The 15,590-nt window shown below is 37.9% G+C and overlaps 1 protein-coding gene across 1 annotated transcript in view; it reads left to right on the top strand.

The window, feature by feature from the left end:
- adam19b (ADAM metallopeptidase domain 19b) overlaps positions 1-12,267 on the top strand; it is a 46,822-nt gene extending 34,555 nt beyond the window's left edge. The window contains exons 9-22 of the mRNA XM_062999653.1: positions 916-1,082; positions 1,177-1,261; positions 2,257-2,396; positions 2,570-2,747; positions 3,212-3,301; positions 3,403-3,598; positions 6,107-6,215; positions 6,305-6,536; positions 8,506-8,583; positions 10,121-10,229; positions 11,135-11,276; positions 11,386-11,479; positions 11,583-11,804; positions 11,954-12,267. Of these exons, the coding sequence (XP_062855723.1) occupies positions 916-1,082; positions 1,177-1,261; positions 2,257-2,396; positions 2,570-2,747; positions 3,212-3,301; positions 3,403-3,598; positions 6,107-6,215; positions 6,305-6,536; positions 8,506-8,583; positions 10,121-10,229; positions 11,135-11,276; positions 11,386-11,479; positions 11,583-11,804; positions 11,954-12,037 (1,926 nt within the window). The 3' untranslated portion in view covers positions 12,038-12,267. The remainder of the gene's footprint in view (positions 1-915; positions 1,083-1,176; positions 1,262-2,256; positions 2,397-2,569; positions 2,748-3,211; positions 3,302-3,402; positions 3,599-6,106; positions 6,216-6,304; positions 6,537-8,505; positions 8,584-10,120; positions 10,230-11,134; positions 11,277-11,385; positions 11,480-11,582; positions 11,805-11,953) is intronic.
- The last annotated feature ends 3,323 nt before the right edge of the window (positions 12,268-15,590 follow it).

Genomic DNA, 15,590 nt, shown 5'->3' with positions numbered 1-15,590 from the left:
TAACCCCCTGACCCCAATTCATCAATTGCAAAATAAACCTTATAGCCCCCCCTCCCAATGATGAGATGATGTCTGGGTGGTGGACTATTCTCAGCACTGCAGTGACACTAGCATAGAAATGACACGATATTGTGTATTGCTCTGGAATGAGAGTATCAGGTGCAGCAGTGTTGTTGGGATTTTTAAATACTGGTTAATCTTATTGGCTTCTTTATTAGGAACACATATCCTGTAGGTGTTTTCTTTGCTTATGCATGATGTGTGGGTTAGGTTTCCTGTGCTCTTTTATCAGAGGACACTATTTTCAGTTGGTTTCGGTTATATTTATGGTTGAAGTGCTGTTTTCCTCCCAGCATTGACACTGAGGTGGCCACAAAGTTTATCTGTATGGTAGGTGTAGTTTATAAAATAGCAGTGTTCTTGAGAATTGTTTTAAATGCCGTTTACTGGCCTCTTTTAATTTATAATTAGAGTTTACAGGAAGGTGACAGTGTAGAAGGCAACAGATGGGCTACAGTCAGTAATTGTATATCCACAGTTTATCTGTGTGGTAGGTGTTGCTTATAAATTGCTTATAAATTCTAAGTATATTTATCATATACTGTACTTACAATTGTAGACTAGTGTATATATGTGTATATTAATTTATAGTATATTTATAAATATGTATTATTATATTTGTTTGTAATCAGTTTGCTTTATCTAATTGCATAATAATACTCTGGTTAATACAAATACTTTGATTAGCTTTCTAGCGAGAAAAAAACCCCATAAGATTATTGATAGCAAATTAATAAATAAACTTTTCTGGTCAGGGTGGGTCTGGTGACACCCAGAAACACTAGGAACAAGGCAGGAACTTATAATAAGAGTAGTAGACTTGAACTTTTTGTCTGCATGTCTTGTATTTTTCAGTTTTACAAAGCACTGAACATTCGGGTCGCACTGATTTTGCTGGAGATTTGGAACGATGGGGATAAGATAAACGTGTCTGCCAATCCCTACAGCACACTGGGAGAGTTCTTATCCTGGAGAAGAAAGCAGCTGCAACAGTTACCCAACGACAATGCACAGCTTATCACGTCAGTCCCCAAGCACAGCCACCTATCACACATCAGGCTAACGACTGTTTGTTTAATAACGAGTTAACTGTGCTCATGTTTTTGTTGTTTTCAGGGGTACGTCGTTTCATGGTACCACTATAGGACTGGCTCCGCTTAAAGCCATGTGCTCAGAATACCAGTCAGGAGGTGTTAACTCGGTAAACCAGCTGCAGTACTATATATTGGAATACTCTAATCTCTCTCTACTATATCTGTAGCATATGTGGATTCGCCACACATTCCCTCCTACCGGGGGAACAAAATCTATTCACAGAAATCTTAAAAATAACGGAAGTGTTGGGCCAAGACAGACAGACAGACAGACACTTTATTTATCCCAAAAGAATGTATTGAAATTATATTAGGGAAATTGGGGAAATTGATATGGGGAAATTATTAGATATATAGCTTGTAAAACTAGTTTCTTCTAGTTGTACAGAATATAATTAATAGACATGCATATTTGCCAAATACACTGATCAGCCATAACATTAAAACCACCTCCTTGTTTCTACACTCACTGTCCATTTTATCAGCTCCACTTACCATATAGAAGCACTTTGTAGTTCTACAATTACTGACTGTAGTCCATCTGTTTCTCTGCATACTTTTTAGCCTGCTTTCACCCTGTTCTTCAGTGGTCAGGACCACTACAGAGCAGGTATTATTTAGGTGGTGGATGATTCTCAGCATTGCAGTGACAATGACATGGTGGTGGTGTGTTAGTGTGTGTTGTGCTGGTATGAGTGGATCTCTTAGTGTTTCATATTTTCTCTTAGTGTAATACAAAAGTGTCACCAGTTAGAGTCAGTTCTAATCACTAGTGAAGAATTAGGAATTAGGAGGCAGGGCCACATTAATTATCTAAGATTTGGATTTTGGAAGAAAATTATGCTAGACGGTGTGCTGGTTTTTAAAAATAGTTTACTTATATTTTAATTAAATATAAATAGACTATATAGTCTTGTTTAATTATCTAAAATCATTCATTGTGAGTCAGTTATTCAGTATGCGATAACAGAGGTGAGGGAACCCCTTTCCCTCACCTCTGTTAAATTACTTTTTCACATTTCTGTACGCTACAGATAAGATGGATACAGATTAGTTTAAAACACTATATGTCTGTATTTCACTATATTTTTTGTCTCTTCAGGACCACTCTGATGTTGCAGTTGGGGTAGCAGCCACCATGGCCCATGAGATGGGACATAATTTTGGGATGAATCATGACAGTGAGGGTTGCTGTCAGGCTCTGCCTGATGATGGAGGCTGCATCATGGCTGCAGCTACAGGGTGAGATGTATTTGCTTTCTCTTTCCCTTACTGTGAAAAAAGGGTTTCATCTACTCAACACACTGTTGTGTATAGTACAGTTTGTATTCCTTGGTGTAAAACTGGTGTAATAGCGTGTTCTCTTTTACTTACCTCTGGTTCTCGGTATTTTGCTGTTGTTATTTTCTGTACAGCCACCCGTTCCCCCGTGTGTTCAACCCGTGTAACCTGGCAGAACTGAAGCGCTATCTGAACTCAGGTGGAGGAAAGTGTCTGTTTAATCTCCCAAACACCAGGGTCATGTACGGAGGTCAACGCTGTGGTAATGGCTACCTAGAAGAAGGAGAGGAGTGTGACTGCGGAGAGGAGGAGGTAAGGTTACCTGCACTAAATAGCCAAAAGTATATGGACACCTGATCACTTGAGATTGATTGACGTCCTTTTCCAAAACTATGGGCATTAATATGTGAAGTTAATTGGTAGATATAAAAATGTGCTTTAGATACGTATTTAGATGTTAAATTCAGGAAAAAATAATTCTATTTAACAATTAAGGTTCTTCAATTAAGGTTATTCAATGCCCTTTTGTGTGAAATTCATTAACTAATTAAAAAAAACAGTAATTGCTAAATTGTTTCATACACAGTGTGAGTATGCAGGCATATGTGATCATGTTCCTCCACTTATTTTGTAAAGATTTGTTTCAATTTTTCCAGTCCAGCTTTCCAATGTAATTTTTCTTTGTGGTCCACCTGCCAAGACAAACTAAAACTCCTCGACCTATAAGACCTTCAGTCTGTGTTCTTTCATTTTCTCTTTATCTTCACATGTTCCAGGAATGTTCCAGTCCATGTTGTAATTCCAATAACTGCACCTTAAAAGCAGGGGCAGAGTGTGCCCATGGAGTCTGCTGTGAAAATTGCAAGGTAATTTCCTCTCTTTTTAATCTACTTTCTTTGTTGCACTTCATGACTTTTTACCCTGTGATCTTTCTCATCACCTCTGCTTCTGACTCATTTCCTCTTAGTTAAAAAGTCCGGGTGTGCTTTGTCGACCTAACTCGGGCTCCTGTGACCTGCCCGAGTACTGTGATGGAAAATCAGAGTCATGTCCTGCTAATTTCTACCTGGTGGATGGCAGTCCCTGCGCATACAGCGAAGCCTACTGTTACACAGGCATGTGCCTGACCTTGGAGCAGCAGTGTCTCTCTCTCTGGGGGAAAGGTACAAATTTGTACTTAGTCACATCCCATTAGTAGTTTGAGTTTCGGAGGATCAGGTGTCATCAATGCTTTAGTCAACTCAAATGTATTTGTTTAGCGTTTTTTACAATGGACGTTGTCTCAAAGCAGCTGTACAGATTCTAGGCCTAAAATAATCTAGGCCTAAATATAATAGGGAAAAAACCCTGAGAGGAACGTAACTCAACAGCCACCCATCCCATGTAAGTGGCCTAAAGCAGTGGTTCTCAACCAGTGGGCCTTGGCTCACTACAGGGCCTCAGTGAGCCTAGAGGGGGTCCTGTTGCATGTAATTGAGAAGAGTAAAAATAATCCTATTTGATGGAACAGGCAATCAATAGGCTATTAGCATATGGGATATCTCTTGTTATCTCTTTGGGTCTTTGAGAATGGACACATATTTGATTTGCCCACCACAAAAGTGCAAAGGTCAATCCACGGTTCTAAATGTGAAACAGTAAGAGAAATTAAAGAAAGTGAAATAACAAGGAGGTAATACAATTATTAAAAATACAAAAATAAATGTGGAAGAGGATTAACAAATCTCATTAATTAATAAGATCTCTGTGGATCATCTGTGGTCATACAGATGTACAGTTATCCATAAATAAATAACAATTGCCCCTTAGTTAGAATGTAGCAGGTTCAAGCCCCAGCTATGTACAACCCCTGGCAAAAATTATGGAATCACCACTCTTGGAAGATGTTCTTTCAATTGTTTAATTTTGTAGAAAAAAAAAAAATCACAGACATGCCACAAAACTATCATTTCTCAAACTGTCAACCCTCTGGCATTAAGAAACAATAAAAAAAGAAACAAATATAATAGTTGTGGTCAGTCACAATTGCTTTTTTTTAGATCAAGTAGAGGAAAAAAATATGGAATCACTCAAATCTGAGGAAAAAATTATGGAATCATTAGAAAACACTGCACCATTATTACTTTGTTGCACCACCTCTGGCTTTTATAATGGTTTAAACTCTCTGAGGCATGGAGTTAACTAATGACAAACAGTATTCTTCATCAATCTGCCTTCAACTGTCTCTTGCTGTTGCCAGATCAGCTTTGCAGGTTGGAACCTTGTCATTGACCATTTTCTTCAATTTCCACCAGAGATTTTCAAATGGATTGAGATCCGGACTATTTGCAGGCCGTGCCATTGACATTATATGTTTTCTTGAAGGAAAGTTTTCACGTCCTTTGCCCTATGGCAAGATGCATTATCATCTTGAAAAATGAAGTCATCATCACCAAACATCCTTTCAACTGATGGAATAAGAAAAGCGTCCAAAATTTCAATGTGGACTTTGGCATTTATTGAAGACCATCTCCCCTGTGCCTTTACCCGACATGCAGGCCCATATCATCAACAACTGTGGAAATTAACATGTTTTCTTTAGGCAGTTATCTTCATAAATTTCATTGGACAGACACCAAACAAAAGTTCCAGCATCATCACCTTGCCCAATGCAGATTCGCGATTCATCACTGAAGATCACTTTTATCCAGTCACCCACAGTCCACGATTGCTTTTCTTTAGCCTACTTTAACCTTGTTCTTTTCTTTTTAGGTGTTAATGATGGCTTTTGTTTGGCTTTTCTGTATGTAAATCCCATTTCTTTTAGGTGATTTCTTACAGTTCAGTCACAGACATTGACTCCACTTTCCGGCCACTTGTTTCTCATTTGTTTTGTTGTGCATTTGCTGTTTTCAAGACATATTGCTTTGTTTTCTATCTTGATGCTTTGATGTCTTACTTGGTCTACCAGTATGCTTCCCTTTTACAACCTTCCCATTTTGTTTGTACTTGGTCCAGATTTTAAACACAGCTTACTGGGAACAACCAACATCTTTTGCGACATTCCACAATGATTTATCTTCTTGAAGGAGTTTTATAATCCTCTCATTTGTTTCAACTGACATATCTTGTGTTGGAACCATGATTCATGACAATCTGCTTTGTGCAACAGCTCTCCGAGGTGTGAGCACTCTTTTTAAACTGAAGAATAATTAGCAAATCTAATCTGCTGCAGATGTTTTGTTTTTAAACTGCAAATTACAGAGTGATTCCATAATTTTTTCCTCAGATTTGAGTGATTCCATATTTCTTTCCTCTACTTGATCTAAAAAAAGCAATTGTGACTGACCACAACTATTATATTTGTTTCTTTTTTTTATTGTTTCTTAATGCCAGAAGGTTGACATTTTGAAAAATGATAGTTTTGTGGCATGTCTGTGATTTATTTTTTTTCTACAAAATTAAACAATTGACAGAACATCTTCCAAGAGTGGTGATTCCATAATTTTTGCCAGGGGTTGTATATGACCAGGAGCTGAAAGCTAATTGCCTGTCATCTTTATTTGGGAGGAAATGTCATGTATTTACCTGCCCAAAGACTTTAAGTAAGTCATTGCTCAGCTTGTGATAAAGCTGCATGTGTCTAGAAAGGTGACGGTTCGGTAAGCTGATCTTTTTGGGTGCTCATACAGATGCCCGACCTGCTCCGGATTTGTGCTTCACCAAGGTGAATGAGGCCGGGGATCCTTATGGCAACTGTGGCAAAGACCTCATGGGCGTATACAGGAAGTGCAGTGAGAGGTGAGGATCGTTTACAAAACACAGTAAAATTCTAAACTTATCAAAAAAGCAGGTAAAATTTTACTTATCTACATTGATTTTCCTCTAAGAAATGCTAAGTGTGGCAAGATACAATGCCAGAGTGCTGCCTCCAAGCCGACAGAGACCAACGCAGTCGCCATCGACACCACAGTCACCTACGACGGCAACCGGAAAATCCTGTGCCGGGGTACGCACGTCTACAAGTCAAATCACAGAGGTCAAAATCAGGGAGATGAGAACCAGGGGGATACACTGGACCCTGGGCTGGTCATGACTGGTACCAAGTGTGGAGAAAAGGCAGTAAGTACTTTGGTTATTCAGTTAGATTATTTTTATCTTTAGTAACTTTTCCACCCTGGTCAGTGTCAGGCTGAATCCTGGTCTATCCAAGGGTCAGTGGGCAGAAGGTGGGACACCCTAGTCAAGTCACCAGACTTAAGTCACTTAAAATGGAATAGTAAACAAAGTGCAACTGACAAGCAACCTAGCATATGCTAAAAAAAACTATACAGTTATTATTATTATTTTATTGGCTCTGTCTGGATAGACAATAGACTATGAATGCGTCCGGTCAAGGTGTCAATCGGATGTAAGCAGCTTTGTTTGCGGCTAAATAGGCCGACCCATACTCTGACAGTTGCAGCACTTGCATTCCTTTCCTCTCGGCAGTGGCGACGCCTCTGCTCACTGCTTGTCGCCAAGTACTATAATCAATAGCTAGTTCTTCCCACATGTTTACAGGCACCACTATATCACAAAATAGTGGGTCTTGGAACCTACAACTAGCTTTCCGTAAAGAAGGTCTTCAAAAATTTGCCCATCATGTCTATCAAGGCGCCGCCTTGTGAGGAGTGCATGCACGCTTGGCATATTGGACAGACTTAAAACAATGTTGTTTGACACACAATCCTTCCAGAAGATCCACATTATGTCAGGGGCTTACCTAAATGTAAATCTCTGAGAAGTTTTGGCCAGCCCAGACATTACCTTTATCAGCCGTAAAGTTTTTATTCTTTCCAGATTCTTTCAGCTTCCAGGTCTTGGCATCAGTGCTTAAAGCTTCTCTCTCAGGGGGCTGCTTTTATAGCAGTGCTAAATACAGTCATCCAGGGACTTCCAGATTTGAACCTCAGTCACATGATCTTAATACATGATTTAAATAACCATGATTAAGAGCTGTTGGCTACCAAAATGAGGTTAAAAGGTTTAACACAAAAGAATAGGAACAATATAAAATAATACATTATTTTCTCCCTTAATTTACAGTGTTTTTAGGGAACTGGAGCTCATTGCCTTGTTAAATAAAATATGTTCCTGTACCCCTACATTTTTCCTGTTTTTTATCTTTTTACTTAAAAATAAATATTATAAGGTATTTTATTTTGTCATACACTGGGGTGACGCAGCTGTACATTATGCTAGACCACTACTGCTGTGATCCAGGACTCAATTCCCCTGCCGTGGTATCAGCCAGTAGGACATCTACATACAGACATGATTGGCTATGTCTAAGGGGGGAGATAACTGAGGCTCTGTGATGGATTGGTGTTGTGTCAGTGGTGTGTTACTACATTGTGCCCACCGATTCTGGTTAAACTGGACCCACTGCAACCCTGACCAGGGTTTTTTCACTTATACCATAGTACACCCATAGTAGTATTGTAATATAACATAAAGTAACATGTACACATATACATTGAGCATATACACTATATGGTCAAAAGTATTTAGACACCTGACCATGAGCTTGTTGGACACCCCATTACAAAAAAACAAATGGTATTAAAATATACCATTGACCTCCATGTGATTTTTTTAACTGCTTCTTATGAGTAGGCTACTCACAAGACTTTGAAGTATGTCTGTGGGAATTTGTGCCCATTCAGTCAAAAGAACATTTGTATGGCTGGGCACTAATGTTGGTCAAGAAATCCTCAATTGATGTTCCAGTTCATTCCAAAGCTGTTCAGTGGTACAGGCTGTACAGGCCACTGGAGTGTATTTAAATCAAGCTTTTTTTATGTCATTATAGACCTTGCTGTGTGTACAGGGGTACAGTCATGCTGGAACAGGAAAGGGCCTTCCCTAAACTGTTGCTGCATTGTTAAACGCACATAATTTCCTTTTTATTAAACTGCTATCAATTGCTTTGAATGAAACAAATGAATTCAAGAATTAGAAGGGGTGTAAAGCGGTGTCCGAATACTTTTGTCCGTATAAGAAATATTAATGCCTCCTTTAATCTTTTTTCCCCTTTGTGTCTGAGCAGATTTGTTTTAACGGGGAGTGCCGCAATACATCCTTTCTGCGAGCGGACGAGTGCAACGCCAAGTGTCATGGCCATGGGGTATGTGATCTGCTTCACTGCCTCAGTAGAGCTGGCAGATCTTTAGCCTGTGTGGGCGGCTCGGCTTTGAGCACTTTCTGTTCTTTCATCAGCCTGTTAGCTCAGATTCTCACTCAGGCATACAGTATGGGTCAGTACTTAACACAGGTGGTACTCAGGGGGGGACACGCTGACCTTATGGTGAAACAAAGCTAGAGGAATAATGTTTCATTCATTCATTTTTGTAAATAAGTGTTTGATTATAATGCATTTTATGTTAATAACTGAAGGAAGGGGAAGTAAAAATTCACTTGGGGCCAGAACAGTTGCTAATTAAATAGCACTGCAGATGGATTTCATAGGGTCATGGGTTCCAACGAAAGGCTAAATAGCCTACACCAAAGTGCAGTAGTAAGTTCTTAATGCATGGTTAATTTATTTAAACAATAATGATTGGGCGCTTGGGTGGCGCAGTGGTAAAACACGCTAGCACACCAGAGCTCTGCTACCAGCAGGTTGGGCATCTACACGGGCAATGATTGGCTCATTCCTCATAACTGGTGCAATTATGATCGATAGTGATGAGGAATATACATTTCACGGCAGTCATTAAATAACTCTCATAAATTGAACAATAGAATAATGGAAGATACAGGACACAGCACAGCCTACCTTAATAGTTGAATGTAAACTAGAACATCTAATGACGGTCTCAAATACTGTACGGCAATTCTTGTCCATGTTTTGACACCCCCCCCTCTGAGTCCACAGAATTGGTTGGGAGTTTTCCAAACTCATTTACCCGAGTCGTGTTTTTAGCTGCTTTAGACTTCGACATCTTGGACATTTTGACTAACCAATTGCTAACTGAATTGCCGTAGGATTGCTTGTGTTACAGACTTTTCTGCGTTGTAGTGTGCTGACAATGTTTGATGTATGTGTTTACGTATTAAGTGCATTTTGTCCCTTTGGGGATTCCATAGTCAATGTACAAGTGTGATTCTCTACACATGTGATCATCTCTCTGTACCTCAAAAGAACAAGCCAGTAAAGTATTATGCTCCTCATAGTTTGTCTATGTACAGTTTATTTCTCGGTTACACTAGGACTCGTAGTGGAAATTAACCAGTAAGCAAAAGGCACTTGAAGGCTACGCGAATTAAAAATGTTAAATCACTAAACACAAACCTTAAATTTTGAATTTCACAACAAATTGCATATTACACGGGGAAAGGCTAATTTTCCTATTAATTGGGTAGGGCCTTACATATATGTAATATACATTTAGGGCAGTAGTAGATCAGCGGTTACAGCACTAAATTAGTAATCATAAGGTTGCCAGTTCAAGCCTCACCATCACCAAGTTGCCACTGTTGGGCCCCTTAATTGCTTGTATTCAGTGATAATTGTAAGTCACTTTGGATAAAAGTCACTGCAAAATGCAGCTAATGTTACTGTTAATGTTACTTATAGCCCTGAGATTGTACTGGCATTATGTTTAGCAATATGTGGACTATGATATTACATATTAATTAAGTCTGCATTTTTTCCTTTGTAGATGTGCAACAACAACCATAACTGCCACTGTGACAAAGGCTGGGCACCACCTTCCTGTCTGAATCCAGGAAATGGTGGCAGTGTGGATAGTGGCCCAGTGAACTCACAAGGTAAGAAACATACACTTGTGTCAGATTATCCATCTGATTACCAGAATATTTCTCTAAGCACGACTGATTTCTATAGTTATAGAGAATACATGTAATGAGTGACAGGTGCCTAGAATTTTACCTAGAATATTTTGCATATTGATGTACAGTACTTCTGTTGCATATTAGCAGGTGTAATATTCATTCATTCGTTCTCTGTTTTACCACTGCTTTATCCTGGTCAGGGTTGTGCTGATCAGATTTTTAGTAGCTTCAGTTAACCTGACTGCATGTTTTTAAGGAAACTGTGATAGTAGCTTAAGCCGCTTGTACAATAATGGAGAGATCAGATATATCAAATATATCCTTCTTGGGAACACTGATTGAAGGCATGTTTCAAACCCAACTCCCCAGGATCCTGATACTGTACAGCACCTACACTATCAGTTTAAGATGACATTTTTATTTTACACTTATTCCAACAGGGTAGTGCAGCAATACAACTTCAGAGTCCCAGGGTCAAGGCTTGCTTCCAAACACTGTCTGTCTGCAAAGTTTGGCATGTTCTTCCTAAGTCAGTAGAGGTTTCCACATGGTCCTTTTGCTTTAGGTGAAAAGGCTACTTTAGATTTATTCCTAGGTGTGAATATAAATGTGAATCTGAGTGTGAGATGCCCTGTGATTGCACTGTCCTGTCCAGGGCATTGAAACAAACTCAGTGCTGACCAGGACAAAGCTGTTACTGAAAATTAATTAATTTATTAACATTTCACTTGTACAAATGTGTTCAGTCTTAAATCTAGGCAGTAGTTTGCATAAAGTTGTGATGTTTATGATGATTTTTATGTTCATTGAATTATTATTATTATTAATTTTTTAATTTAATGGCATTGGACTTAAATTGGCTAATTTTCGGTTAATTACAGGCAAACTACGTCTTCTCATGGTGATCCTACCCTTGATCATCCTCTTTGGGGGATTGTCTGTTCTGCTTTCCTGCTTGTACTGTAAGCGGAAGCATCATTTTCTCAAAGGCGCTGCTGATGCTCCACCTCAGATAAGAATTAAGTAATTACTAACTTTTATATTTTAAAGATTCGTAAAATTATAACTTTAATATTATTTCCTCCTGATTATGTATCTGTCTTAAGTGTATTCATTTTGATTTGAATTTCAGTGACCCAGCCTTATCAGACTCCCGACCTAATGGTCAACGCAATGGTCATGCCAACCCAACGTTCCAGCTAAAGAAACCTAATACAGATAAAACAGTAATGTGTCATATTTTGTAACAGCCTCTTATTAAAATACATTTGATAAGTTGCACTTTGTAATGAACTGATTTTTATGTTTTTATTTTCATGTTTTCTACAGCCTGCTAGTCAGCCGAGTCCTGCTGGTCGACAAAGATTAAAGCCCCCTGCGGACAGACCTCCACCCATACCAGCATTTGCACCAAAGCAGCAGAGTCGTTCACTGCCAGAAACCAAATCCAGTCCTTATCCGTCTCAATCAGCGACACCCAAAACCAGGCCAAACCCCCCAAGTAGACCTCCCCCACCCTGTCCTGTCACCAATCCCTCTCAGATTAAAGAGGTATGTGTTCCTGATCTACTGTCCACATTCACATTCACCCAAATTCCTGTTTTAAAGCAGTGTCCTTAAGGACATTGTCAAGTTTGTTGTAGAGGAAATCCACTGACAGATAATTAATCCACTGTTTCTGTGCGTTCTGTTTTGTTTAGGAGCAGAGACGCGTTCCAGTGTCACCACTATTGCTTAAGCAAGGAAAGGCCTCTCTGGCGCCCTCTGTAGGGCAGTTTAAGTAATCGATCAAGCAGAAAATGGAAGAAAATGAGGAGTTGGAGAGTTTTCGACTGTAATCTGTAAAGAAAACGGTTTAACTGGATAAAACTTTATTAATCTTGTATAGTAAATGGGCATTATTAATCTTAACAGAGGATCCTTAAAATAAGGATTCAGCATTCAGCATTCATGTTTACCTCTTCAGCAGCGACTGAAGTCTGCTGAAGACAAACACCATTTTTGCCTAATACACTTGAAACCTAAAGTGTGATATACCAGTGGCATTTTTTTTTTACTTTTATGGTGCTTTTTTAAACTGCTGTGCCATAGTTTTCCATATTTATTCCAACCCAGTGTAGAACCTATACAAGGGAAAACTTCTGAATGTTGTATTTACATATGAGCCTAAATTCAGAATATTACATGCTTTCAGTGGATTGCACGTAGTACTACAAATAATGGCAAAAATACTGGAAATTAGACATGAATTTTGCACCGAGAACTCATGTACAGCAATAATAATGTGATTATTCATTATTATTATTACTCATTTTACTAACACACTCCCACTCTTATTATTTAATAATGTATAGATTACAGTTGCAAGAAAAATTAGTGAACTGTTTGAAGTTAATTTCTGCATTAATTACTTTAATATAACATGGACATGTAACGTAATGTAAAGAACACAATAAGAATAACTGTTAATGTATTGAAATTTTATGTTGTAAGATTTGAGCTGTTTATCTTGTTGTCTAGGTATCTATACCTTATTTGTGAGTAGAAACAAATATTGACTGGTGTACTTGTAAAGCAAGTGTATCATAGTCAGACTTCTTGTTGTGTTTATATTAAGTCTACCCGGCCACTTTAAAGATATGTTTCATTTCTGCACTGGGTATGCTAAACAGCCTGCATCATAGCATCAAGCAGTAAAAAATGTTCCAATATATTTCTCTTTATATGTCTTTGACATATAAGAGGTCGCCAGTCCATCACTGGTTCACACCTAGTGACAATGTTGTATCGCCAATTAACCCAACAGCATGTCTTTGGACTGTGGGAGGAAACCAGAGCTCAACCGGTTAAAAATGGTTGAGAGCTTAAATCCCAGCTCTACCATGCAGCCACTGATGGGCTTTTAAACCAAGCCCTTAACCAGCTCCAGGGGCGCGTACAATGGCTGACCCTGCGCTCTGACCACAGTTTCCAAATCGAGCTGGGATACCTGAAAAAGAATTTCATTGTACTGTACACGTGTAGATGTACAGTATATATGACAAATAAAGACGTAAAGAAATTCAAGATCAATCAGCTGAATTTCAAAACGTCTATTTTAAAATGACCAAGTCAGAGTCCAAAGTTTTCTTGATTGTGATAAATTTCTGATGCTGGGGATGACTAAGAAAGTGCCTGAAAGCAAGAAATTTCAGAATTACTTAAAACGTTCATCCTTAACTTTATGCAAGTCTAATCAGCAGCTACAGGAAGTGCTATTGCTTTATTGTGTTTACAAAAAGTGAGTCACAGTACAGTTGTTTCTGTGTTACTAGTTTAAGCCGAATGTGTTTTTATTACTATGACTTGGATGAAAATCAAACCACCTTTAATGAGTAATTTATGCAGAAGTTCAAGTTTTAAAAAGTTCACAAACTTTGATTGCAATCGTATATTTCCAAAGATGCTGGACGTTATATGTATATATTGCATAATCACTTGTGGCCATCCTGTAACAATGTATTAAAAAAATAATTCTTTTTTCTTACACACAGTCCACTTGGAAACACTTGACAAAATGCACCTTATGGGCATCGAACCAGGGAATGTATATTAAAGACGTACTGTACAGTAGGGTTACGATTTTGCGTTTTTAAAATGTTTGTGTTTACTATGATACTCAGTTGAACTACCTTTTTGAAAAAAATATACACAGTTCCAGTTTACCTGTGGTTGAGGTCAAAATGCAAATTGACTTGTACTGGAATAAATTGTTTGACATGGCAGTCCTGGGATTTTAATGTTTTCTGCAACTTGTTAGTGATTTTACTTAATTACAGCTGCTGATTACTCTGTGCCCATATAAATCAGGCTAGTTTAAATCACCCAAACCTTCATCAGAATGTAATAATCAGATAAAATTCAGTAACCACCAAAACACATTATATTATAATATCAATCATCAAGCTAGTTATTTATTGTCATAGTCTTAAAAGCTGCTGACAAATTTAAATTTAATCACATGGACAAAAAAAACCTCACAGGGGCTTAGTCCTTATTTGATAGCCTCTTAGTTTATGGCAATGTAAAGCCCATTTGACTGTGGACAGTCTCACCCATTGAAGACCTTTCTAAATTGTATCACATTAATAATCTAAGTTGCTGTATGTATTTTAAAATTGCATAAATCATTAAAATCCTAATATTAAATACATGTCTATTAAAAGTGTGTTTGAACTTCAACATTGTCAGAAACCAGAAATGTTTATTTAAAACAGCTGTATGTTCAATCAAGTTATATTTCTCTTGGATGTTAATGCCCAAGATCTGACTTGGTGTTTAATTTTATGTAAATAACTTTCAGTGATGAGTCACTTTATTTAGACTTTTCTGCTTAAAAAGTAGAAAAAGAATTATATTATATTCCTAATTAATATGCAAATCCATTTTGCCTTTGAGGCCTTTGTTAATGGCCTACACCATTTATACTTTTAAATAGGGACCATATGACCTGAGGAACACACTGTGAGTCTTGCAATTAGGAATTTTACTATTCAGTGTTTATAATAAATGGAGACTAATTTCAGTCAACAGTAGGGTAGTGTTATGGCTGTTATTGCTCATTATCTCAGTTCTTTTATTCACTTGCACCATGAAATGTACTGTTTGTCAAGGCTTGCTGGAAAAACAATGTCATGAAATATGTTTTGTCTATCTCAAAAAAATCAGAATAAAATCTTTAAGAATTATGTGTACCATAATTGTGTATGTAATTTTTTGATTTCTTGTCTCGTATTAACATTCTGTATAGTCCCCTGGTACTAAGGGTCAAACTTGCCAAATCTCTGCAGTAATGCAGTTTAACTGCATTTTAAAACCCAAACCTGTAATTTATCACACACTGTGTACGCATCTGCGGTCACTCTAGGAGAGGACCTTATCTGCTAATAATCATATTGGTGGGTTATTTTTACCCTTAAGGCATCAAATGGGTTAATTTTGAAGCTAGACTGTCACGAAATTGGACTAAACACTGGGGTTTTTGTAGCAGCATTCTTAATGCTGACTTTTTATCTTTATATCTGGCAACCCGAATTATCGTTGCCTATTCGGTTCTAGAACTGATTGGCTCTGATTCTGATTCCAGGTGTCGAATCCATGTTTCTTGATTCGAAATAATAAGGTACATGACAGTAAATGATTAGATGTTTAATTCGGGTACTTTGGTTTTATCTTCCAAAAGCATGTAGATGGTGGATTGAGTATTTTTAAAAATAATTTTATAATCATCCGCTGTACCAATTAGAGTTGACTTTGATTCTTTAGAGTCGCATTACAGTTCTTTTTGCTTCATTTTAA

The sequence above is a fragment of the Trichomycterus rosablanca genome, chromosome 8 (genome assembly GCF_030014385.1).
Source record: "Trichomycterus rosablanca isolate fTriRos1 chromosome 8, fTriRos1.hap1, whole genome shotgun sequence".
NCBI classification, from domain to species: domain Eukaryota; kingdom Metazoa; phylum Chordata; class Actinopteri; order Siluriformes; family Trichomycteridae; genus Trichomycterus; species Trichomycterus rosablanca.
Note: the sequence above shows the minus strand (reverse complement) of the source record. Positions and strands in the feature narration are given on the sequence as shown.